Genomic DNA, 25,051 nt, shown 5'->3' on the forward strand with positions numbered 1-25,051 from the left:
GTAATTTATTAAAATACTGTTATCCATGTCTTTGGTTTCATTTCAAGCTAGCAGCCAAGCTTCACCTTCCCTCAGGGGATTTGGGGCAGAGCAGAGAGTGGAGCAGTCAGGGGTTCCTGGCTCATCTCCCCATATGCAAAGGTCTAAGACCTCTGGAAGGGTACGTCTCCTTCAGGGAAGGGAAGACGAAGGAGGAGGCCAGGAGGTGGATCCTCAGAGCCCAGGTAGGGGACTCCATTCCATGAACAGTGGGAACCCCCACCCTGCTAGGTGATGATACCTCAGAGGGAACAGTGCAGGCCTGGGCCTGGGGGTTCCTGCACTCCCCAAGACATTAGGCACTATGCATACTGCAAGAGCAGGAAGTTGAGGACAGGAAGGGACCAGATGGATAAGACAGCAGGGGTCTCTTCTGAGACCAGAACAGACAGACATGGCCTCCTGTGTTTTGACCTGTTAATGTAAGACCTGGGACCTCTGCAGAATAAGGTGGAGTGGTGGAAGGAGGTGGTGTAGGGGAAATCTTGAGGATGACCAAGGTGGATTTTCCCACTAATTCACCAGGAAGCAGGAAGATGTGTTGGAGTCTGAAATATGCTGATTTAGAATGAGAAAATGACACTCCTTGCACACTCAAGTTTTGGACTGTTACTCAACATGGTGATCCCCTTTTGGCTTTAAATGAAGATTTTAATCTCCTGGTGGAGGCCTGGGGTGGGGTGGTATTTGAGAGGGCAAGAAGCCCTTACTGTATAGCTCAAGGTGTGGGGAGGAGCTGCTGTTAAGTTTTATGACTGTACAAGGTTGGAAGGATGTTGTTGGTTGCACTGGAGTTGAAGTACAGCTGAATCAGAAGGCAGCACTGGATGTCAAGGGTGAGAAAGGTGCCCAGGCCTGGTGTGGAAGTTTCCTGTGAGGTAGAAAGAAAGGCAGGAACCTGAGACAAGGTCAGGTCAGCAGCTGGGGGATACCCTCCCACCAGGGGTGAAAAGGTATCTTGGGAGCAAGCTCCTCCCTCCTGAGACTCTGTAGCAGCCCCTAGACTTGGTTACCCAAGTCCCCCTCCTGGATGCCACTGGTGCCCATGGGCGTGCATGTCTCCTGTGTGTTAGTGTTGGGCAGCAATGTCTATTAATAATCGTATACCCTCCTCAAAACTACACAGTGGAATTTGATGCAAATGCAGCCCTGTCACACTCCCTTTGCAATTAATGAGGCACCCAATTGAGAAAAGGCACCTACCTCTGTAGTTTTTTGAGTGGCACACAACAAACCTTTCTCCTGCAGAGGACGGAAATGGCACAAGAACGATCATTTCTCCCTGGCCCAACATGGCCGACCTGATGGGCCCCTAATCAGGCCTTGCTACAAGAGGACAGAATAACCCGGTGGCACTTAGGAGCAGGTACATCTGAGTGCCAAATCCTACATTGTCATGGCTTAGGATTCTCCCCAGGTCTAGAAGGCAAGAAAGTTCAGAGTGGGCTCCAGACTAGGGAAGCATCCGGGGAACATCAGAGGGATTGTACAAGTCTCTTTTCAAGCAAGAGATGAGAGAGTGAGGAGACTCAGAGAAAAACAGGGAGGAACAACAGCCCAGGTGTCTAGTTCTGGTGCTGGGCTTCACTTACGCAGGTCCTACAATGAATGGAATCCAGTGTGTCCTGTTTTACTTTTTGTGGTGCCATGATCTTCCTGAGACGAACAGATGGTGCTCTATCAACTTTATCCATTCTATTGAGCCTGAATGGTGGGTCTGAGTCAGTCTTCTCCATCGATCTGAGTTCTTGCTGTTCCTTTGGTCGTTTTCTAAGGGGTCTGGGAGTCAGGGAGGGGGCAGAGAGTTGGTGAGACCATTTCCAAGATGGTAAGACAGTAATCAGTAGTAGTGGTAGACATGGAAGGTGTTGACTCCAAGCCATTGGGGCAAAAGAAGCCAAGATCTCTCCTTGGAGAGTCAAATGTCATATGGGTTCTGAGGTCATTTAGCAAAGCAAAGGGGGATGATGAGAGATGGGAGCAGGTTACACTTACACCTTGTTGCTTTTCTGTATATTCATTAAGACGTCCATCTTCTCATCCATATCCTTCTGCATGTCCTTTAAGAGAGAATTCAAAGCTAAAATCTAATTTAAAGGGCTTTTGAAATGTACTTCCCTAGCCTCTCTCTGCAAACCATTCAGAGATTGTTCCATCAGCTTATTCCCTCAAGAATCCTCACCAGACTTAAGTGAGGTGGTTTTAGGAAAGGGAGGTGACAACTTACACCACTTCTCCTTCCCCCTTCCCATTCCATGATAAACTGAAGAAACAGGCAGAGTCATTAGGGGACTGATCCAATGTCTCTCATTGAATCACAGGCCAGGAACTCTTTTATCCGACCTCATGCTTTGGATGAAACTAGTATCTGTCTTGGTTCAATGCCTATAAAGTGATGGAACCAAGAAAATAAAACTTCTGATCCCAAAGACATTTTGACTCCAGTGTTTTGACCCCTGCCATGCACCCAGACCCAATGTATTTATAATTGCGCCATCTTTTACCCAATTTCTGGCAGAAATGATCAACACAAAATAAAACCGATTGTACCTAAATTGGCACATAACATTCACTATTTACTAAGAACTGACAGAAGAATGAAATATTCTTGGCAACGTTTACACTTATAAAATTTGACCAGGGAAAATTGAATTTGGTAGAAAGAGTGGTCACAAAAGACGTTCTAAGGTGGCAGAAGCTATACATGTCAATAAGTCTTATGGACAAAAACAGGTTCAGGCGATCATCATAAAATATAAAAGACAATGTACTACAGTGAAAATAATTTTAATTAAAAAATTAAACATATGGAAGCAGTTTATTTGATCTGTTGTAGAAAACGGATCAAGGAATTATAGCATCTAGGTAGAGATAATTTCAGAAAATATTTTCTTGAAAAGCACTTTTAAGTGTTAGTATAAATTTGGGGTAAAGTATCCGTATTCATAAACAGAGTAAAAATATCCTTGAAGAGAAAATGCACCCTGGGTCAAAAAGTTGGGAGTCAAAAATATCCTATAGTCTCACAAGTACTTCAAACTCATCATGTCCCAAGCTCATCTCATCATTTCCCTTTTTAATTTAGCCCTATTTCCCAACTCTCTTGTCATTGTCACACTTCCTTCTAATCACCTGGATTAAAACTTCGGTGTCATCATGGACACTGACCTCTGCTTCGTTCTCTATATTGAATCCATCACCCAGAGCTGTTATTTTTCCTTGTATGCATCTTTCAGATTTATCCTTTTCCTTCTATTCCAACACCTAGCCTTGCTTTCATCACCTTGAGCCGGGATACAGCTCCTGCCTGGTGTTCTTGCTCACAGACAGCCCCCATCTGCTCCTGCACACCTCCCCCCTTCCCAGGCCACCTTGCAAACAGCTGAGGGATAAGCTTTCTGAAGTGCTGCTCCTAGCATTTTCTTTGATTAAGAATCTCCAGAGGTCTCTTACTGCTTACAGATCAAGTCCCAGCTTGTCTGCCTGTCTTTCAAAAGCCCCTTTATTATCCGCTGCCTTTGTGCCCATTCAGTTCTATTTCTTACAGTGTCCCCCAATGATCCGCTTTGATGACTGATCTCCTCGCTGCCTGGGATACACATTATGTTCATCCAGCTTCCCTGCTGTGCTCAAGCTATTCCTGTGCCGGAAATAGGCTCCTCGTGCCCTCCAGTACCGAGTCCTACCCACTAACAAAACAAAATCCTTATTGGGTTTGCTTTTTAATATAAAAATAATACATGCTTTTTGTAGAAAATTTGAAAAATTTAGAGGAATATAAAAGAAAAAAAAATCTCACCACCCAGAAATAACCAGGATGAATCAATTTGATATATTTCTTTTCAATCTTTTTTCTGTATGTGTATTTACCAATCTTTTCACCTTGCTGAAATCTACCTGCATATATTATTTATATCTTGCTTTTTCACTTTTCATTATATTATAAGCATTCCTTCTAAACATCATCTTTGATAGTTCCTAATTTTCATTATATGGATATACCATAATTTATTTGGTTATTCCAGTAATGTTGAAAATCATGGTTTGTTTCCAAGATTTTGCTATTATAAATAATTCTCTGATGACTATCTTTTTATATGTAGCCATGTTGATATTTCTGATTATTCTCGTAGGTTAGATTCTGAGAAGTGGAATTGATAAGTCAAGGGTTTTAATGTTTTTGGATGCCTATTGTTTAATGCACTGAAGGCACTGGCAAAAGACAAGGCTCCAGGAATGGATGGAATACCACTTGAGATGTTTCAACAAATGGATGCAACAGTGCAAGCACTCACTCGTCTATGCCAAGAAATTTGGAAGACAACTACCTGGTCAACCAACTGGAAGAGATCCATATTCATGCCCATTCCAAAGAAAGGCAATCCAACAGCATGAGGAAATTATCCAACAGTATCATTAATATCACACGCAAGTAAAATTATGTTGAAGATCATTCAAAAATGGTTGTAGCGGTACATCAACAGGGAACTGTCAGAAGTTCAAGCCTGATTCAGAAGAGGATGTGGAACAAGGGATATCACTGCTGATGTCAGATGGATCTTGGCTCAAAGCAGAGAATACCAGAAAGATGTTTACCTGTGTTTTATTGACTGTGCAAAGGCAGTTAACTGCATGGATCGTAAATTATGGATAACATTTTGAAGAATGGGAATTCCTGAACACTTAATTGTGCTCATGCAGAACACAAACCAAGAGGCAGTTATTTGAACAGAACAAGGGGATACTGTGTGGTTTAAAATCAGGAAAGGTGTATGTACATCAGGGTTGTATCCTTTCACCATACTTACTCAATCTGTAAACTGAGCAAGGAGCCCTGTTGGCGCAGTAGTTAAGCATTCGGCTGCTAATCTAAATGTCAGCAGTTGGAATCTAGCAGCCGCTCCTTGGAAGCCCTATGGGACAGTTCTACTCTGTCTTACAGGGTTGCTATGAGTCAGAATCAACTGGACGTTACTAGCCAATAATCACGCTGAGCAAATAATCCGAGGAGTCGGACTATACGAAGAAGAATGGGGCATCACGATTAGAGGAAGACTCATTAACAACCTGCGATATGCAGATGTCACAACCTTGCTTGCTGAAAGTGAGAATTTGAAACACTGATGAAGATCAAAGACCAGAGCCTTCAGTATGGATTACACCTCAACATAAAGAAAACAAAAATCCTTACAACTGGACCAGTAAGCAACATCATGATAAACGGAGAAAAGATTGAAGTTGTCAAGGATTTCATTTTACTTGGATCCACAATCAAGGCCATGGAAACAGCAGTCAAGAAATCAAACAATGTATTGCACTGGGCAAATCTTCTGCAAAAGACCTCTTTGAAGTGTTAAAAAGCAAAGATGTTCCAAGTGGATCACAGACCTAAACATAAAGACTAAAACGATAAAGATCATGGAAGAAAAAATTGGGACAACCCTAGGAGCCCTAATACAAGGCATAAACAGAATACAAAACATTACCAAAAATGATGAAGAGAAACCCGATAACTGGGAGCTCCTAAAAATCAAACACCTATGCTCATCTAAAGACTTCTCCAAAAGAGTAAAAAGACCACCTACAGACTGGGAAAGAATTTTCAGCTATGACATCTCAGACCAGCGCCTGATCTCTAAAATCTACATGATTCTGTCAAAACTCAACCACAAAAAGACAAACAACCCAATCAAAAAGTGGGCAAAGGATATGAACACACATTTCACTAAAGAAGATATTCAGGCAGCCAACAGATACATGAGAAAATGCTCTCGATCATTAGCCATTAGAGAAATGCAAATTAAAACTAGGATGAGATTCCATCTCACACCAGCAAGGCTGGCATTAATCCAAAAAACACAAAATAATAAATGTTGGAGAGGCTGCGGAGAGATTGGAACTCTTATACACTGCTGGTGTGAATGTAAAATGGTACAACCACTTTGGAAATCTATCTGGCATTATCTTAAACAGTTAGAAATAGAACTACCATACAACCCAGAAATCCCACTCCTCGGAATATACCCTAGAGATACAAGAGCCTTCACACAAACAGATATACGCACACCCATGTTTATTGCAGCTCTGTTTACAATAGCAAAACGTTGGAAGCAACCAAGGTGTCCATCAACGGATGAATGGGTAAATAAATTGTGGTATATTCACACAATGGAATACTACACATCGATAAAGAACAGTGACGAATCTCTGAAACATTTCATAACATGGAGGAACCTGGAAGGCATTATGCTGAGCGAAATTAGTCAGAGGCAAAAGGACAAATATTGTATAAGACCACTATTATCAGATCTTGAGAAATAGTAAACCTGAGAAGAACACATACTTTTGTGGTTACGAGGGTGGGAGAGGGTTTTTTATTGATTAATCAGTAGATAAGAACTGCTTTAGGTGAAGGGAAAGACAACACTCAATACATGGAAGGTCAGCTCAATTGGACTGGACCAAAAGCAAAAAAGTTTCCGGGATAAAATGAATGCTTCAAAGGTCAGCTGAGCAAGGGCGGGGGTCTGGGGAACATGGTTTGCGGGGACTTCTAAGTCAATTGGCAAAATAATTCTATTATGAAATCATTCTGCATCCCACTTTGAAATGTGGCATCTGGGGTCTTAAATGCTAACAAGCGGCCATCTAAGATGCATCAATTGGTCTCAACCCACCTGGAGCAAAGGAAAATGAAGAACACCAAGGCCACACGACAACTAAGAACCCAAGAGACAGAAAGGGCCACATGAACCAGAGACCTACATCATCCTGAGACCAGAAGAACTAGTTGGTACCCGGCCACAATAGATGACTGCCCTGGCAGGGAGCACAGCAGAGGACCCCTGAGGGAGCAGGAGATCAGTGGGATACAGACCCCAAATTCTCGTAAAAAGACCAAACTTAATGGTCTGACTGAGACTAGAGGAATCCTGGCGGCCATGGTCCCCAGACCTTCTGTTGGCACAGGACAGGAACCATCCCTGAAGACAACTCATCAGAAATGAAAGGGACTGGTCAGCGGGTGGGAGAGAGACGCTGATGAAGAGTGAGCTAATTATATCAGGTGGACACTTGAGATTGTGTTGGCAACTCTTGTCTGGAGGGGGGATGGGAGGATAGAGAGAGAGGGAAGCCGGTAAAATTGTCACGAAAGGAGAGACTGAAAGGGCTGACTCAAGAGGGGGAGAGTAAGTGGGAGTAGGGAGTGAGATGTATGTAAACTTATATGTGACAGACTGATTGGATTTGTAAACGTTCACTTGAAGCTTAATAAAAGTTAATAATAAAAAAAAAAAAAAAGCAAAGATGTCACTTTAAAGACTAAAGTATGCCTGACCCAAACCATGGTGTTTTCAATCATCTCGTATGCATGCAAAAGCTGGGCAATGAGTAAGAAAGATCGAAGGAGAATTGATGCTTTTGAATTACAGTGTTGGCAAGAATATTGAATATACCATGGACTGCTGGAAGAATGAACAAATCTGTCTGGGAGAAGTACAGCCAGAATGCTCATTAGAAGCGAAGATGATGAGATCTCATCTCACGTACTTTGGACATGTTATCAGGAGGGACCAGTCCCTGGAGAAGGACATCATGCCCGGTAAAGTAGAGGGTCAGGGAAAAAGAAGACTGTCAATAAAATGGATTGACACAGTGGTTCCAAGAATGGGCTGAGACTTAGCAAGGATTGTGAGGATTGCGTGGGACCAGGTAGTATTTTGTTCTGTTGTACACGGAGTCACTTTGAGTCAGAACCAACTCAACGGCACCTAACAACAACATTATCTAATTAAGGAGCCCTGGTAGTCCAGTGGTTAAGCGGTCAGCTGCTAACTGAAAGGTGGGCAATTTGAACCCACCAGCCACTCCACAGGAGAAAGATGTGGCAATCTGCTTCTGTAAAGATGGTTATTGTTGTTAGGTAAAGATTACAACCTTTTAAACCCTATGGGGCATTTCTGCTCTGTCCTACAAGGTGGCTATGAGTTGGAATTGACTCTGATGGCAATGGGTATTGTCTAATTTACTTTCCAGTTTTGTACAAATTTACATGCCCGTCAGAGGAGAAACAGCATTCCTCTCGTCTATACTGTCATAGGTTTTAACTTATAGGTTTATGCTGTCATAGGTTAAAACCCTGCTTATTTGAATGTAATAATTGTCTGATTATTGTTTCATTTGCATTCATTTGACTACTCAGGAGTTAAAACCTTTTTTCTTATGTTTATTGGTTTTTGGTTATATTCTATTCTGTGGATTGTTCATTTTTCCCATTTGGTTCTTATTGATTTGTGTGAGCTTTTCATGTTAAGGCTAAAAACTTTTCATCTGTGTCTGTCATATTGGTAGAAATTGTTTCCCCAACCTAATGTTTGCTTTTTAATTCTATATATGGTGATTTTCTGTCATAATATAAAATTTTTATATACTTAAATCTATCAACATTTCTTTTGTGATCTCTTCCATTGTTTTTGTCTTTAGAATATCCAGTTAAATATTTACATACATTTTCTTATTGGTTTTTATTACCTCAATCTACCCTATAGACTTTATTTCAGCTTACAGCATTAACGAAATTAAGTTTTCCCTCATATAGTCAAACACTGTTCTTAATTAGTATATAATCCTTTCCTTCTCACTGCCATACAAAAAAATCACATCTATCATATTTTAAATTTTATAGGGCTGTGGTTCTCAACCTTAAGTGGACACTGAAGTCACCTGGGGAGATTTAAAACCTACTGGTACTTGGACCTTATCCCAAGAGGTTCTGATCTAATTGTTCTGGGGTGCAGCCTGGGTATGGGGGGGGGGTTGTTCAAAGCTCCCCAGGTGATTGTAATATGTAGCCAAGGTTAATAACTACTGCTAAAATGTTTAGGACCTGGTTCTCATCCAGGGGCAGGCATCAGAATCACTTACGGAGTCTTGAGTAACTCTGTCTAACCCTGGAGAATTTTACTCGGTTCATCTGGGCTACAACATGAGTATATGGACTTTTAAAAGCCCACAGGTGATTTTTAGTGCGTATCTGGCAGACTGACACCTACTGTTACTGGGATATCTATTCTGTATCATTCATTGCTCTGGTATTCTTTGGGCTATACCAACTGATCTGATTATTATAGCTTTATCATGAGTTTTAAGGAGCCCTGGTGATGCAGTGGTTAAGTGCTTAGATTCTAGCTGAAAGTCGACAGTTCAAACATATCAGCTGCTCTTTAGAGGAAAGATGCGGTAGTCTGCCCCCTTAAAGTTACAACCCTGTGGGGCAGGTTCTACTCAGTCCTACAGGGTCACTGTGAGTCAGAATTGACTCAACAGCACACAACAACACAACGTCGTGAATTTTAATATTTGCTAGGGCTAGTATCCCTCCTAACTCTTAAAAAAAAATGTAGATATCTACATTTGCCTGTTTATACTTCCGTGTCAGTAGTTCTCAAACTTTAACCTGAGGAACTTGGCAAAAATAAAAGAGCCAAGTCCCATCCCAACACAACGTGGGCTCTGTGCTCCCCTCCTTGCTGGAGCTCCAGGTGATCCTGGAACACACCAAAGTTTGTGAACCACTGTTTTAGAATCTAGATGATCCTCCTCCTCATTTCTTGAGGTAAAAAATAATCTTACTGGGCTTTTTATTATATTTGCATTAATCCTCCAATGCAGTCTGCAAGGCTCAGTTCAGGCTCATTTTCTCTATAAAGACCTTTCTGGTTGCTCCAGTCCACATTCATGTCTCTCTTCTCTAAGCCTCTAATCAACAGACAGCCAATTATCACTTAGCTTGGTACTTACTTGTTATTTAATTCTTTCTTGTAATGGAGTTTGGGTTTCCTACTAGATTGTAAGCACCTGGAAGGCAGGGTCTGCTACCTCTTCTGTAGTTTCTAGTATGATACTAGCACATGGAAGACACTCCATAAATGCTTACCTTCATAATTTCCACGAATTCCTTGAGTTTATCAAAATCCTTGTCCATTATATCTTTTATCTAATAAAGAAGAAAGGCATGGCTTGACAACACACATCAAATGATTGAAGACAGTTGTGGAGTCTTTTCTGGAGCTTTTTAAGCAAAAGACAACAGCTGCTTCTATGGAATGAGCTGGAGAAAGCTCAAGGAATAGACTAATAAAGGCCTATTACAGCTACTTTCTTTCCAAGGGGTCTACGAAGGCCAAGGACCAGGGTGCACATACCACCAAGTCACTTATCACCATGGCCAGCTTTGCCAAGGCTTAAATCTGGCTTATTGCAAGGCTTATATGTGAAGCTCAGATCATAGCCTGAATTACACCTTCTTTCTTGATTATTTCCTTTTTAAAAGTATGCTATAGGTGGTTCCTGGGTGATATAAAAACCTGTTAGACTGCTCGGCTGCTAACAGAAAAGTTGGAGGTTCGAGTCCACCTAGTCACCTAGGAAAAAGGCCTGGCAATCTACTTCCAGAGAAAAAAACAAACAAACAAAAAAAATAGCCATTGAAATCCCTATGGAGACAGAAGCTGGCTGAATGGACATGGGGAATACAGGGTAGAGAGAAGGAGTGTGCTGTCTCATTAGGGCGAGAGCAACTAGGAGTACATAGCAAGGTGTATATAAATTTTTGTATGACAGAATGACTTGATTTGTAAACTTTCACTTAAAGCACAATCAAAAAAAAAAAAAAACAAACTGTATGGAGCACAGTCCTAGCACAAAAGGGGTTGCCATGAATTGAAGTTGCCTTGATGGCAACTGGCATAGGTGGTCCCATCGTAGAAACAAGACTGTTAGTTCCACAGCTGTCCTAGGGCAGATGAATGAAGAGAAAGGAATGGGTCCCTGACTGCCTCCAAATCCGAGTCAGCCCCTCTCACTCTGCTTGGTCACTAAGTTACATAAGCCAAACCTTATCAATGAGATAAGAGTCCTTAGAGAGTCCTTAGTCATTCAATATTTGGAAAGAGAGTCTCCAAACAAACAAAAAATCAGGTTTAATCATCAAAAAAACAGACATGAATATCCTAAACCACCCAACACTTTAGCACCCTAGGGGATTAGGGCTGAGTTAGTCTGGCTGCTTTTTTCCATGCAATTCCTGATTTCCTTCATTTTTCAAAGTTAGGAATTGCATTTTTCTTCAAGCTACCCCTTTCCTCCATGTTATGTGAAGTATCTTCCTTTTACCTGTTTTATCTCCTCCATTTTTTCCTTGAGCTCTTCCCTCACCTCCCTGAGTTCATTCTGAAGAAATAAAACGGAGAAGAAAATGAGTGAAGAAATGTCTTGGATGGAAGGAAGCTGACAAAATGAGGGAAGGAAAGGTCCTGGGGTGTTGCTGAAAAAGAAGCAGAGATACTTCCCTTTAGGGAAGGACGAATGAATGCGGTAAAGAAAGTAGGCTAATGTGGCATAGGGACGTCACGTGCCTCCCGATATGATGCACTGAGAAGGACTTGGCATCACTTCTGTGACATGCCACCAAGGGCACCAAACCTGAATCCAGTCCCAAGAAGCACCAGACGAACCCAAACTAAGGGTCATTCTTCAAAATAAATGGCCTGTAATCCTAAAAATATCAGGGTTAGGGAAGACAAAGGTAGAAGAACTGCTCCAGATTAAGGGAGACTAGATGCAACATAGACTCATAGCTACCCTATAGGACAGTTAGAACTGCCGCACAGAGTTTCCAAGGAGCGCCTGGCCGATTCTTACTGCTGGCCCTTTGGTTAGCAGCCGTAGCACTTAACCACTATGCCACCAGAGTTGCTATGAGTCGGAATTGACTCGACGGCACTGGGTGTGGTTTTGGTTTTTTTTAGATGCAACATGGAACCCTGGTGGCACAGTGGTTACGAGCTACGGCTGCTAACCAAAAGGTCGGCAGTTTGATTCCACCAGCTGCTCCTTGAAAACCCTATGGGGCAGTTCTCCTCTGCCCTATAGGGTCACTTTGAGTCACAATCGACTCAACAGCAATGGGTTAGATGCAATGTGTGATCACAGATTGGATCCTGGATCAGAAAAGCATTTTTTTTTCTTCTTCTGTTATAAAAGACACTTGTAGGACAATTGGCAAAATTAAAATAAAGACTGTAGATTAGTACTGTATCTCTGTTAATTTCCTGATTTTGATAATTTTACTCTGGATATTGTTTTAGGAAATACACACTGAAGATTTAGGGGTAAAGAGGCAACTTACTCTCTAATGGTTCAGGATATAACATACACATACATATATAAAGAGAGGGGAGAGGAAGAGAAAGAAAGACAGAGAATGAGAATAAAGCAACCATAACAAAATGTCCACATTTAGGGAATCCGAGTGGAAGTTATACTAGAATTCATTGTACTATTTTTTGCAACTTTTCTGTAAGTCTCAACTTATTTCAAGTTAAAAAGTCCAAAAAGAAAGGAAGAATCCGAGGGAATGCGATCACAGGGCCTAGAGCAGCACTGTAGGTGCCAGCACTTTTTATCTGTCACATGAGTTCAGTTGAGTTGACAGCCACCAACTCTCTGCCCCTGTGCTGATCCATCCCCACTGCCATCTGGGTTCACACACTCACCTTTAACTCCTTTGTCCCTCCTATCTTGGTAGTTGGCCCTTCTTGTTTAACTCCTTTGTAGTCATACGTCTGTTGATTGAAATCAGAAACACAGAACCTTAGAAATTGCAGGTGTGGGTGGATGAGGCAGGAGAGATGACCTGAGTTTCTGTTCCTCCCTGAAGGCCAGGGCAGAGAGGTGCCAGCTGGGGGCCACACCTGCTCATAAGTTTCCTCCATCCTCTTCCTCTTTCTCTGAGCTCATGTCCTTCTGGGCTCAGCTCTTTCTGTCCCTTGAACAGCCAAGCTTGTCCCCATCTCGGGGCATCTGTGCTTGCTGCTTCCTCTACCCAGAATGCTCTTCCTCTTCTCTTTCCATGGTCTTCAGCTCAAATGAGGGCCTGCCCTGATCATCCAATCTAAAGCAGCCACCCAGTTAGGTCTCCCTCTTTTAATTCTCTGCAGAGCACAAAACACAACTCAATTTTTCCTTTTTTATGTGTCTAGCTGAAAAAAAAACAAACCAAATCCATTGCTATCGAGTCAATTCCAACTCGTAGTGACCCTACAGGACAGAGTAGAACTGCCCCATAGGGTTTCCAAGGAACAGCTGGTGGATTCGAACTGCTGACATTTTGGTTAGCAGCTGAGCTCTTAACTACTGTGCCATCAGTGCTCCATGTATCTGGTTACTAGTGTGAAATTCTGTGAGCAGAGAACTCTCTCTCTCATTGTATCCCCCAGCACCTGGGACAGGTCCTATCCTTCAGGAACAATGAATGACCCCCCCCCAACTCCACACCACCTCCCCGTGACCCTCAGGCTTGGCTGCCTGTATGGCCTCCAGAAAGCTTCTTACTTTGGTCGGCTCTGCCTTCAATTCCAGGCAAGCTGTCTTGTAGTTCTTACTCTGCAGAGAGAAGCAGTTGGAAGTCAGCCTGTCAATCATTAAGACTGTGGGAGGGCCAAGGAGGTCATAGGAGTTCCTGGGTGGCACAAACGGTTAAGGGCTCAGCTACTAACTGAAAAGTTGGTGGTTCAAATCTACCCAAAGGTGCCACAAAAGAAAGGCCTGGCAATCTACTTCAGAAAGATTATAGCCATTGAAAACCCTGTGGACCGCGGTTCTACTCTGACACGTGTGGGGTTGCCAGGCATCAGAGTAGACTCTACGGCAACCGGTTTAACACTCTGACCTGGTAAGAGCACCCCACTCTAACCTTCCTGCCCAGCTCTGCTTGAGCTCAGGCCACACAACCCCCAGCAGCCCTACCTGACTCACGACAACTCAGATCTGGTCAGGTTATGCTCTTCTTACACACATGCGCCTGCCCATTCAGCAGGCAGCCCTGTCCCTACTGGAAGAGCCTGGGCAAAGAGCGCACTTGAAGACAAATTTAAAGAAGCCAAGTATTGTTCCAGGAACACAGGCTTCGGAGACAGACAGACCTAGGTTCTAATCTCAGCTGTCCTCACTAGCTGTGTCAACTTGGGCAAGGTACGTAGTCTCTCTGAGCTTCTGTTTCCTCATCTATAAAATGGGAGTGATCATTCTATTTACCAGGTAAGGTTATTTGTGACCCTTAGACATGCCTGTCAGATGCTGACGTGGTGCAGGCCTGTCTGGCGGTCGTGGCTCCGTGAGCAGACGTGAGGGTATGACAGTGTTCCTTGTGCCCAGAGGGAGTCAGCAGAGGCCTCTTTCCTTCCCACCCCAAGGCCAAGGATTAATCCCGCCCCCCATTCCAGGCAAAGAGGCCACCTCATGCTCCAAGCAAAGAGGAAGAAAGCCAAGGGCTCTTAGGTGCATTCTCTGTCCCCCACCCCATCTCCATACAGAAGGAGCTCCAAGAGGCCCTGCACTGTTGAGCAACGTTTCTCCTTTACCGGGTTTGCTTTCTTCAGTTCCGCCCTCTTGGCCGACATAGTGGAGTAGGCCAGAGTGTTCTTCAGCTTCCCAGCCTCCCCGCAAGGGCCCCTGTGACCAGGCCACTCCTATGCAAATTACAGGTCCAGGGAAGGGCAGGTGACCACCTCTCTGTGTGCAACAGCTGAGGTCACAATGCCCAGGTCCCACATACTGGCCTGGGGTCATCGCAGCTTTGGGTCTGGGGTATCTTGGCCATGGAGGTGAGGGGCTCAGGTCAGGTTCAAAACAACAAAGTCTGCCCCTCTGCAAGGGGAGAAGGAGCTCTCCCAGGAGAGGCCACACCAGTGAGCGCCATGGCCTATTATTGCCAAAGAAGAAAACAAAAACAGAAACTATACCCACTGCCAGTGAGCCAACTCTGACTCACAGTGAACCTGAAGGACAGTGTAGAACTGCCCATAGGATTTCCAAGGCTATAATCTTTAGGGAGGCAGACCGCCACATCTTTCTTCCACGAAGCAGTTAGTGGGTTTGAACCACTGACATTTTGGTTAGCAGCCAAGCGCTTTTAACCACTCTGCCACCAGGGCTTCTAATTACATGCCCTCCCGCCAAAAAAAAACCCGTTGTCTTCGAGTCAATTCTGACTCATAGTGACCCTATAGGACAGAGTAGAACTGCCCCATAGGATTTCCAGGGAGCAGCTGGGGGATTCACACTGCCATCCTTTTGGTTAGCAGCCATAGCTCTTAACCACTGCACCACTGGACTCCAAGTAATTACATGCCCACACCCCCTTAATTACTGACCACACCTTCTTTCCCATTTCAAAAGTTTGCTTGGGTCTCTTCCCCATCAGAGACCAGAGATCTTGCCACCAGCCCGGAAACTGCCTCCAGGAGCTGCTCGCAGCATTACTGGTGCTGTTTCTAGCCCCTAACCTGGTGATAGATGTTGATCTTATTCCAACACAACCAAGGAAAGTGTGTCTGTCACTTTATTCAACTGGGGGCGGGGTGGCAGGGGGAGTAGGTAGGGTTGGCAGGGAGCTCCCCAGGCCACACTTTCCCCCACTTGTAAATAGGGGGTTGGAACGCCAAGGTTCTTCCTTCTCTGCTGAAACCTTCGTTCTTGCCCACTTAACTCAGTCTCCCAAATTCACTGGCCAAACGTCAGAAAGGCCCTTTCTCCACAGATTTCCAGAGCTCCCTCACAGGCCTGAGCAGGGAATCATAGTGAAAATGACTGACTCCATCTCAATATCTACCAACCTTGTGAAAGGGGGTGGGGGGTCATCTTCCTATCATTCTGGTTTCAGATCCTCATGGTCCTGGAAACAAAGTAACTATTAAAGGAGCCTTGTTATAGCCAAGCACACAGCAGAAACCCCCTGGCCTGTCAATAGGACACAGGGCCTAAATGAAATCAAGATTTCAATGTGAACTGTTTTATAAAGTGCAAAATGCTGCATACTTATGAGGTATTATTATCATCATATGGACAGATGGACAGATAGTTACCTACTATCTGTCCATATGATTCACATCTCTGGGCTTTTGCCTTCTCACAAGTATTGTCCAGGCTCCTAAAGGAATCACTGTTGTTATCAACATGTTCTGAAAGCACTGGGGATATCTTTTTGTTGAACCTGGTTAAACTAGTCTCACATTATTTTCTTCTCCTTTAAGAAGATTTTGCAACTGTGTGAGGCTTGAGGTTGAAACAGTACTGCAATGTTGAACATCCCCATTGGATAACTTTGTTATATGCAAGCCATAGGCCATTGCTACCTGAAGAATCCCAAGATAGGTTTTTCCTAACCCCCTTCAAGGCAAAACCCATAGGGCGAGGTGCATAAAGTCCACTGATGCTCCATAGGAGTATGGGGGAGGGGGACAGTCACAACGAAGAGGAAGAAGCAACCACAATCTCTTTTCTCCAAGAGAATGTCATTTGGATACCGTCTTCTTTTTGAGTGCCCTGGTTTTTTAGTTTCATGGAGACAATGGTGTGCAGATGCTAGTGGTGGGGGATTTTAAAAAAGACCCCAGGCCTCTGAGTTTGGCCTCTTTCCATTAAAAAAAAAAAAAAGTTGCCATGGAGTTGATTCTGACTCATGGTAACCCCTTATGTGTCACAGTAGAACTAAGCTCCATAGGGTTTTCAATGGCTGACTATCAGAAGTAGATGGCCAGGCCTGAGGTATCTCTGGGTGGACTCCAACCTCCAACCTTTTAGTTAGCAGCCAGGAACTTAACCATTTGCACCACCCAGGAACTCCCTTTTCATTCCAGGGATACAAAATTCCAAAGAATCTAGCCAGGGTGAGGCTCAGGCTCGTTCACCAGCTATGTCTGAGCCCAGAAACGTGAAAAGAATGCCACCTGTGCTGAGAAGCCTATCCGACCATACTGCGGCCAGTCAGCTGTCAGTGACCCCAGTGTTCCAGAGCTCTGTGATTAGTTGCGGAACGTTTCATAAAGTTGCCCAGAATCCTGATAGCCAGTGTCTCCAGTCAACCTCTGACTGACATGGTTCAGCATATAGAGCCTCAATGACTCCCTCCACAACACTCTGCAGTTTATTTCCTGACATCCTGCAGCATCTGGTGGCTGCTCTCAGCCAGAGAGTCTTTCAGGTTCTTAGCCCCAGGGACCCTCTTAAATAAAATTTTCCGAGATTTTATACGGTTGGTTACTGCATTGTCCTACTCGACTGACTTATAGACACCTTAGAAAGCTTTCCTCTGTGCTGGGTGCACATAGCTTTTACCATTGGCACGTTGAGGACCGTGCAATGTCTGATCATTTCTATAAATAGCAGATCAGTCCTTTGGCTAGAATCGTTTCCATATTGTATCGTTTCTGTGGAAAAATTATATTCATGTCATGTGACCTTCTGGTACCTCTGTTACAGAAACAAAGCATCATATTCTGAACAGAAAACTATAAGTCATCAGCTATTCCAGTACAGCTAATGATAAGTGAAGAGTCAGAGCAAATGCACTGTGTGAGGAGCGCTGGCTTCTCTCTCCTGTATGCTCACCATGACACAGACAAGCTTGCCAGGGCCTCCTAGTACCCAGGGGAACCTGTTACTATTCCCACAGTCAACTGTGACAGAGCAGCCTGCTGTGTGAGATAAAGCAGGAGCCACTACCAACACAAGGCTCCCCCTGCTCCTGCCAAATACGGCTCTGGGGGCCTCCTTCCCTTAGTTGGGTGCCCCCTTAGCCTCTTTGAATGGAGCCCAAATAGAGGACGGCAGTATTTTATTCCCGCCTCTTTTTGTTTTCCTGCCGGAAGGCTCTCTACAATTGCTCTCCTCTAGCACCTTCAAATTCCCATTTATCACTGAAGCTGTAACACTGAGTGGTACAATAGCCTTGCTGGATTGGCCTTGTTGGGGAACCATAACTTGCATGGTGTCCAACAAGCAGAGAACCAACCTCTTGCTGCTTCTCCTAGGAAGATGGACAAGCCCACACCCTTGGTGACTACATAGAAGTGGCAAAGACACGGCAGCCAGGAGGCCAGGAGGCGGGGTGGGTGATTGGAAGCATTGCCCTAACTAGAGCTTAATGCATGTTGCTTTCTGTTTTAGTTGGGGTTAGGCTAATTGCTGTAATGAATCCCAAAATGCAAAATGTAATGGAAGCTTATTTCTTGATCACATAAAGACCTAAAAGAATTAAGCCATCCTCATCAGTGGGTGTTTCTCCTCCTAGCAATGATTTTGGGACCCAGGTTCCTTTTGGCTTGCTCAGCCATCTTCAGTGTGGCTTTCAATGCCACTGTTTCCATCTGCACTGAGGAGGGAAGAGGAAAGGGGATGGAAGATCACATATGGGAGGTTTCCATGGTCTAGTCGTCCTGGAAGTAGCCAGCATCACTCTCACTCAACATTTCTTTAGCTAAAAATCAACTACAACACCACACCTAACTGTAAGGGGGGCTAGGAAATATGGTCAAGTTTCTCCTAAGAAGAAGAGGGGATAGTTTAAGGAGCAGGTGGCCAATCTCTGCCACACTTTTCTAATGAATTTCACTCTAACAAGTCCCCTCTTCTCTTAGGAAAACTTGATTCAGGGTTCTTCTGGTTTTGGTACAAAATGGAAGCAGCCTACAAGGTCCAAAAGAACCCCATTGACCCATTGCTGTCGAGTCGATTCCGACTCATAGCGACCCTATAGAACAGAGTCCAAAAGAGAAGATTAAAACCCCTAGCACACGTGATGTAGCTGAGAAGTTTCATAGGGACCCACTTCCTCCCCACCTGAATGGCCAATGGGCTGGTATGTTGAGACAGAGATTGTAATCATGATCCTGCCTGTCCAGGCCTTTACAGCCCACAAGTGTCAGTCTCTCCCAGTCCCAGTCTATCCCAGTCCCAATCTGCAGAAGGCCCTGCAGACCTCCCTCCCCACTGTAGGCTCATCCCCTCCTGTCGGCACCAGAATGTGGGGTCTGTTGCTTCTCTTGCTCTTCTAAGCCCTCTGAGTAGCACTGGGGCTCTACCAAGCTGCATGCCCTTCACCAACTCCCTCTCCTGGGGGATGGGACCTGATGCTGTCCTCTTAGCTGAGAGTCCATAATTTGCTTCAGATGAATCTTTGTGACTAGTGCCATGAAGCCACCACTCTCCTGAAGAAGACCTCTGCCTGGAGATGCCTCTTGCCATGTCCCACCCGCCAAACATGGACAACAACCCAGATTGGACCGAAGTTCTTCAGAACCTAGAGACACTGGCCACTGCTTAGTCTCTTGGGGGTCAGCCTGGTCCCAGACTTTTTCACGTCTGGTTTACTTCCTTCTTCTGAACATTCTGCCCCTGAGGTCATTAGCACCTCAGAGCTGAGTTCAAGTGAAGAACGGTCCTGAAGGTGTTACCCTCCTTCCTTGGAGGGAGCTCTGGAGCATCTCTTACCTGGAACTCTGGGTGGCAGTAAAAGCAAGGGAGCTTGTAGAGCCAGGAGTCATGTGGAGAGCTGAGGTCAGCGAGCTGTTTAAAGGGTGTCTCCAAATAGAGAAGCCAAAGGCAGATTCTGAGAGCTGCTGTAGAGAGAGCCAGGGGAAAGAAGGCAGGAGAGAGAACACATCCTGGCACAAGCGCGGTCAACATGACGGGCTCTCATGGGTGATCGGCGGAAGCCTGGGCAGATTTAAAGACTAAGTGTTAGGCAGTTTTCAAGGGGGTTGTTCATTCCTTCCAGTTATATGACAGGGCTCATGCAAGGCTGTGATTTTTTCCTATGTTGGCAAAGAGCAATGGTAGAATGCTCATAAACAGGCTGGTTGATGTTTTGAAATTTGAATTCCATGGGTTCCATGTTCCTCTCACCTTTAATGCCAAAATGTTTGACTGTTCTGATTTAGTTTAGGTTTAATGATGCTGGAAAACATATATCCAGATCCACTTTGATGTGCTGTACTTAAAAACGATTTTCATTTGGCTCACAGGTCCACCGTGAGGAAACTCCCTACCTCTTTGCTGGTGCACATAGGGCAAAGGTGCCAGCTTTTGGCAGCAGCAGAATCGGAATCAGCCACTTCTCTGATGTGGTTCTAAACATCGTTCTGGAAGCTTAGAGTCAAGCTTCTTTCTCTACCCCCCCACCCCCAACCCCAACAATTACACCAGCGTGGATTCTCTTAGTGGCTGATGAGCCACACTGACAGAGTGGGCCAGTCGCAGGTCTTTGGGACTCACACGTGTGCAGCATTAGTCCCTGGCTGGTGACCCTCGAGAATACGTGCTATAGAAACGTAGAGGACTTCTATTTGGTGGCATCACATGCAATCGCAGGATTGATCATCTTAATTAGTGACCATAAAAAAACAAGGGGACCTGATACCTTTTTATTTAAGTCCTTCGTGTTGTTTTTACAGTGAGTGCTTTCACTTGACTGGTTTTCTGTAGCCAAACACCAGACAGGTACGTTTTATTGCATCAAGACACAGAGGATGGCCTCTTCCTCACAAGGGATTAACGCCTCTCGCTTGTATGTTTATCCAGCAATGTGAGCTTTCTCCTAGCAGCTGATCTTCGAGGTGTGAAGAGGAAAGAGAAAACTGAATCCATAAGGCCACACCTGGCCTTATTCCTTCAGAGTCACTCAGCGCCTGCCTCCCCCTCCTTCTGGGGCTCCTCCCACCATGTGGCTCTGAGCTATTCCTGGGCCATGTGACATGTGAACACTGAGAAGAACCCTCTGGGGGCCCTGGGCTCTGACTTGAAGCTGAGGAAGAGGTGTAAGTGACATTGCTTCTCTGGGTGGCAAAATGCATGTGAAAATTGCCTCTAGGCAACTTGGATTGAATCAAACACTGAAGCAAGCCACACTCACTCGCTGAATCCCCTAAACACAAATGTTAATTTATTTTTATCTAATGGTGATTTAACCAAAGTTGGAAGGCACTCAAAATACACAGTGACTACAACAGTGGGCTCAAGTACACCAAGAATGGTGAAGATGGTGCAGGACTGGGCAATGTTTCATTCTGTTGTACATGGGACCATCATGAGTTGGAGCTGGCTTGAAGACAACAATAACAAAATGATGAAATCAAAGTAATCCCCTTCTTGGGTCCCTGCCCTAAGAACCATGGTGGTAATCACCCATCCAGAGAACCAGTGGATCCCAGGGCCTGTCTGGTTCTCAGCCCCATGCCTTGCTGGCACTTTCTTCCAGGTGCTGGCTTTTAGAAAGTAGCTCTAGTTCCGTACTCAGGTGACTCAACATGGAGCCTCCTGTTTGGTTCAGCTCATGTATACTGAGCATCTACTATGTGCCTAGCACTCTGCCAAGCACCAAGGGCACAAAGATAATTAAAACATGTGCTCACCCCTAAGAACTCAGTGTCAGTGGGACTAACAGGCATAAATAGGCCATTTAAGCACAAGACAGTAAGTGTGATAGTACAGGTAGACCCAGTGTTGAGGGAGCCCAGAGGAGGTGTATGGACTGGTGCTTAGAGCTGGCTCTCAACCCAGTTCATTCTTAGCCTGTGAGCTGCCAGTACCCTGGTTCCTCTAGACCCAAATCCTTCTCTAATTCCCAGCACAGAAGCCAGGCAGGGCCATGCTATATACTAAATGCCAGTCTTCACAAAAGACCACAGTCCCTCCACTCACCAGTGGGGACCAGTGGTCAGTGTTTACCTGTCAATGGCATGTCAAATGGGTCTTCCCTGTAGCATAGACAGTTCCTGATCTGTCCCAGTGGGAGTGTTGCATGCCAAATCAACCCTCTCTGTCTGGTTCATCTGGGCCAAGTCTGGCCTTGTCTCTATACACAGCAGTGTGGATTGACCCACACCTACAAATCCTGTATCTCCTGCTTTCTTAACCCATCACTTCATCTTCTGCTTTTCCTTCCTTCTTTCAGTCTTGGCACATGTGATCTCATCTCAGGCTAACTGACTGCTGGCTTGGTCTCAGGACACTTTCCACTTGACCTTCCTTCAGAGGCAGTACTAGCAAGAGACCCTGAGTTCTCAGTCCCTCCTATTCAGATCCTGGCCCCTGGCTGTTCTGATGCCAGATCCTCTCCTTCCTCCCTTTGTCCGTGTTGGAGATCTTCCTTCCTACCCCATCACCATGGCTCATGATATCAAAGCAGAGTCTTCCAGAAAGACATTTCTCTCTCTGCTCAGTTTTATGGACAGACTAGTTCTGAGGTCACGCCTCCTCTTTCTCTCTCATTTATGGTGCTTTGTCCCCATGGCACCCATTTAGTATGAGAGTATTTATTCACACCCTCCTAATACCCCATCTGAGTGAAGAGCCTGTTTTTCAGGTTCCCTTGAGAAGCTCTCGGCCCTGGCTGCCCCCTAACAGGGCCTCTTCTGAGCTCATTCTCAGGCATACTTTCAAGAGAGCAGACCCCATGTCCCAGCCAAGACCCCTCTGGGGTGAGACCCTGCCCCCAGCCTCCCCAGTCTCCTGCTGCTCCTCAGCCTGTTTTCACAGCTTGGTTAATGCCAAGCAGGTGTGTAGATTAGCAATCAGGCTGCACAGCACGTTTTCTTGTGGAAGGACAGGATGCTGGGGCATAAAGAGACCTTGGGCTGTCCTATTGCTGTGGAGCCAACTTGGCTCTACTGATGGCAACCTCTGTGTGTCAGAGTAGAACTGTGCCCCACAGCATTTTCAATGTTGATTTTTCGTAAGTAGAGTGCCAGGACCTTCTTCTGAGGCATCTCTGGGTTGACTTAACCTCCAGTTTTTCAGTTAGAAGCTGAGCACGTTAACCATTTGTACCACCTAGGGATTCCCATCCGGTTGCTAAGGAGAGACTTTTAGTTGCCCTGATAGAGGTTTGGGGCCGTGTATCTGGATTTTCTGGTTCAGAGATATCCGGGTGGCCCTGCCAGTCTCCTTCCTTGCAGGTTCGCCTGGGGGGCAGTATGGGAAATTCCTGCGTTAAGACATCTTGTGTTTCCTGAGTGTTAACCAAGCATTTCACATGTGTTCATTTAATCCTCACAACTACCCTAAGAGGTAGGCAGTACAGTAGTCCTCTTTTCCACTGAGGATACATTCTAAGACCCCTCATGAATACCTGAAACCATGGATAGTACTGAACCCTGTATATACTATGTTTTGGCCTATACATACATACCTATGATAAAGTTTAATTTATAAATTAGGCACAGTAAGAGACTAACAATGATAACTAATAATAAAATAGAACAATTATAACAATACACTGCAATACAAGTTATGTGAATGTGGTCCCTGGGAGGGATGGAGCAGGACGGTACGAGATTTCATCACACTACTCATTTAACATTTTTGGACCTCGGTTGATCACGGATAACTGAAACCGTGGATGAGAGGGGACTACTGAAAGGAGCACAGTGGTTGAGCTCAGCTGCTAACCAAAAGGTCAGCAGCTCAAATCTACCAGGCTCCCTGGAAACCCTATGGGGCAGTTCTACTTTGTTCTATAGGGTGGCTATGAGTTAGAAACAACTCGGTGGCACATAACAACACTGAAGGGGGGACTACTGTATTATCATTCCCATTTTACAAAGGAGCAAACTGTTCAACTCAGAGGCGAAATACTTTTTCTGAAGTCACACAGCTGGGAGCGGGAAGGAGCCATGAAATGAACCCAGACAGCTGGCTACACAGCCAACATGTATAACTGACCACCTCAGCCTAGGGCACAGGCTCGCCACCGTCCTTTCTTCTGGTGTTGAGGTGTGGACTGTCCTGACCACCGCAGCCCAGAGTCAGCATTTCCCACTTGACATCTGTAAAATTGGGGTTAAAACAGAAAAATAAGTAAGTCCTGCTTTTCTAGGCCATGCCCACTTCTAGGAGAGTATCATGCAAGTTAGAATTGTCTGTGCAAACCTGTACAAGGCAAGGTCATGGTAGCTCCATAGACACATCCAGCTCCCTGAGGGAATTGCTGGACTGAGGGCTGTGGGGACCATGGTCTCAGGGAACATCTAGCTCAATTGGCATAACAGAGTTTATAAAGAATATGTTCTACATTCTACATTGGTGAGTAGCGTCCGGGATCTTAAAAGCCTGTGAGCATCCATCTAGGATACTTCACTGGTCTCACCCCTTTGGGAGCAAGGAATAATGAAGAAAACTAAAGATACAAAGGAAAGATTAGTCCAAAGGACTAATGGCCTCCACATCTACCATGGCCTCCACCAGACTGGGTTCAGTACAACTAGATGGTGCCCAGCTACCACAACTGACTGTTCTGATAGGGACCATAATAAAGGGTCCCAGGCAGAGGTGGAGGAAAATGTAGAACAAAATCCCAACTCAAAAAGAAAGACCAAAGTGGGAGTAAGTAGTAAGGAGTATATAAGTTTATATGTGAGAGACTGACTTGATTTGTAAACTTTCACTTAAAGCACAATAAAAATTATTTAAAAAAAAAGAAAGGCCAGACTTGTTGGCCTGACAGAGACTGGAGAAACACTGCGAGTATGGCCCCTGGATACCCTTTCAGCTCAGTAATGAGGTCACTCCTGAGGTTCACCCTAAAGATTGAACAGGCCCATGGAACAAAACAAGACTAAAGGGGCACACCAGCCCTGGGGCAGGGACTGGAAGGCAGGAGGGAACAGGAAAGCTGGTAATAGGGAATCCAGGGTTGAGAAGAGAGAGTGTTGACATGTTGTGGGGTTGTTAACCAATGTCATAGAACAAGTGTGTACTGTTTGATGAGAAACTAGTTTGTTCTGTAAATCTTCATCTAAAATACAATTAAAAAAGAAAAGTTATACTAACTACAATCTACCCAAAATAGGATATGATCTCAGAATAAAGAGAAACTGAACTAAAAAAAAAAGAATTGCCTGTGCAAGGGTGTTGAAATGCATATGACAGGACTCCATTCCTCCTCCCCCTTCAATTCTGAGTCAGGGACCTGAGGTGGGGGCTAGAATAGAATTACTGGGAAATATCAGGCTGGGAGCCTGGGCTGTGAACTCATATAGACCTTTTCAAAGCCCAGGCTCTCTCCATACTGTTTATATGACCTTGAGGAACTTCCTTAACCTCTCTGTACTTCAGTTTCCTCATCTGTAAAATGGGAATAATAATATAGTACCATAATGGTTAATTTTATGTG

The 25,051-nt window shown here is 44.7% G+C and overlaps 1 protein-coding gene across 2 annotated transcripts; it reads right to left on the reverse strand.

Moving 5' to 3' along the window:
- Positions 1 to 24,080, reverse strand: TEX35 (testis expressed 35). 2 transcript variants are annotated; one of them, XM_064276594.1, is made up of 9 exons: positions 23,602 to 24,080; positions 19,372 to 19,596; positions 13,435 to 15,775; positions 12,597 to 12,665; positions 11,215 to 11,271; positions 9,977 to 10,036; positions 2,035 to 2,099; positions 1,632 to 1,818; positions 1 to 910 (listed from the first exon to the last, which is right to left on the reverse strand). In XM_064276594.1, the coding sequence occupies exons 3-9, from the start codon at positions 13,522 to 13,524 to the stop codon at positions 782 to 784; spliced, it is 657 nt and encodes a 218-aa protein (XP_064132664.1). In that variant the 5' UTR covers positions 13,525 to 15,775; positions 19,372 to 19,596; positions 23,602 to 24,080; the 3' UTR covers positions 1 to 781. The 2 variants fall into 2 exon arrangements, with proteins under 2 accessions (XP_064132664.1, XP_023405005.1); XM_023549237.2 differs by lacking the exon at positions 19,372 to 19,596.
- Positions 24,081 to 25,051: the final 971 nt, after the last annotated feature.

The sequence above is a fragment of the Loxodonta africana genome, chromosome 25, assembly GCF_030014295.1.
Source record: "Loxodonta africana isolate mLoxAfr1 chromosome 25, mLoxAfr1.hap2, whole genome shotgun sequence".
In the NCBI taxonomy this organism is placed as follows: Eukaryota; Metazoa; Chordata; class Mammalia; order Proboscidea; family Elephantidae; genus Loxodonta; species Loxodonta africana.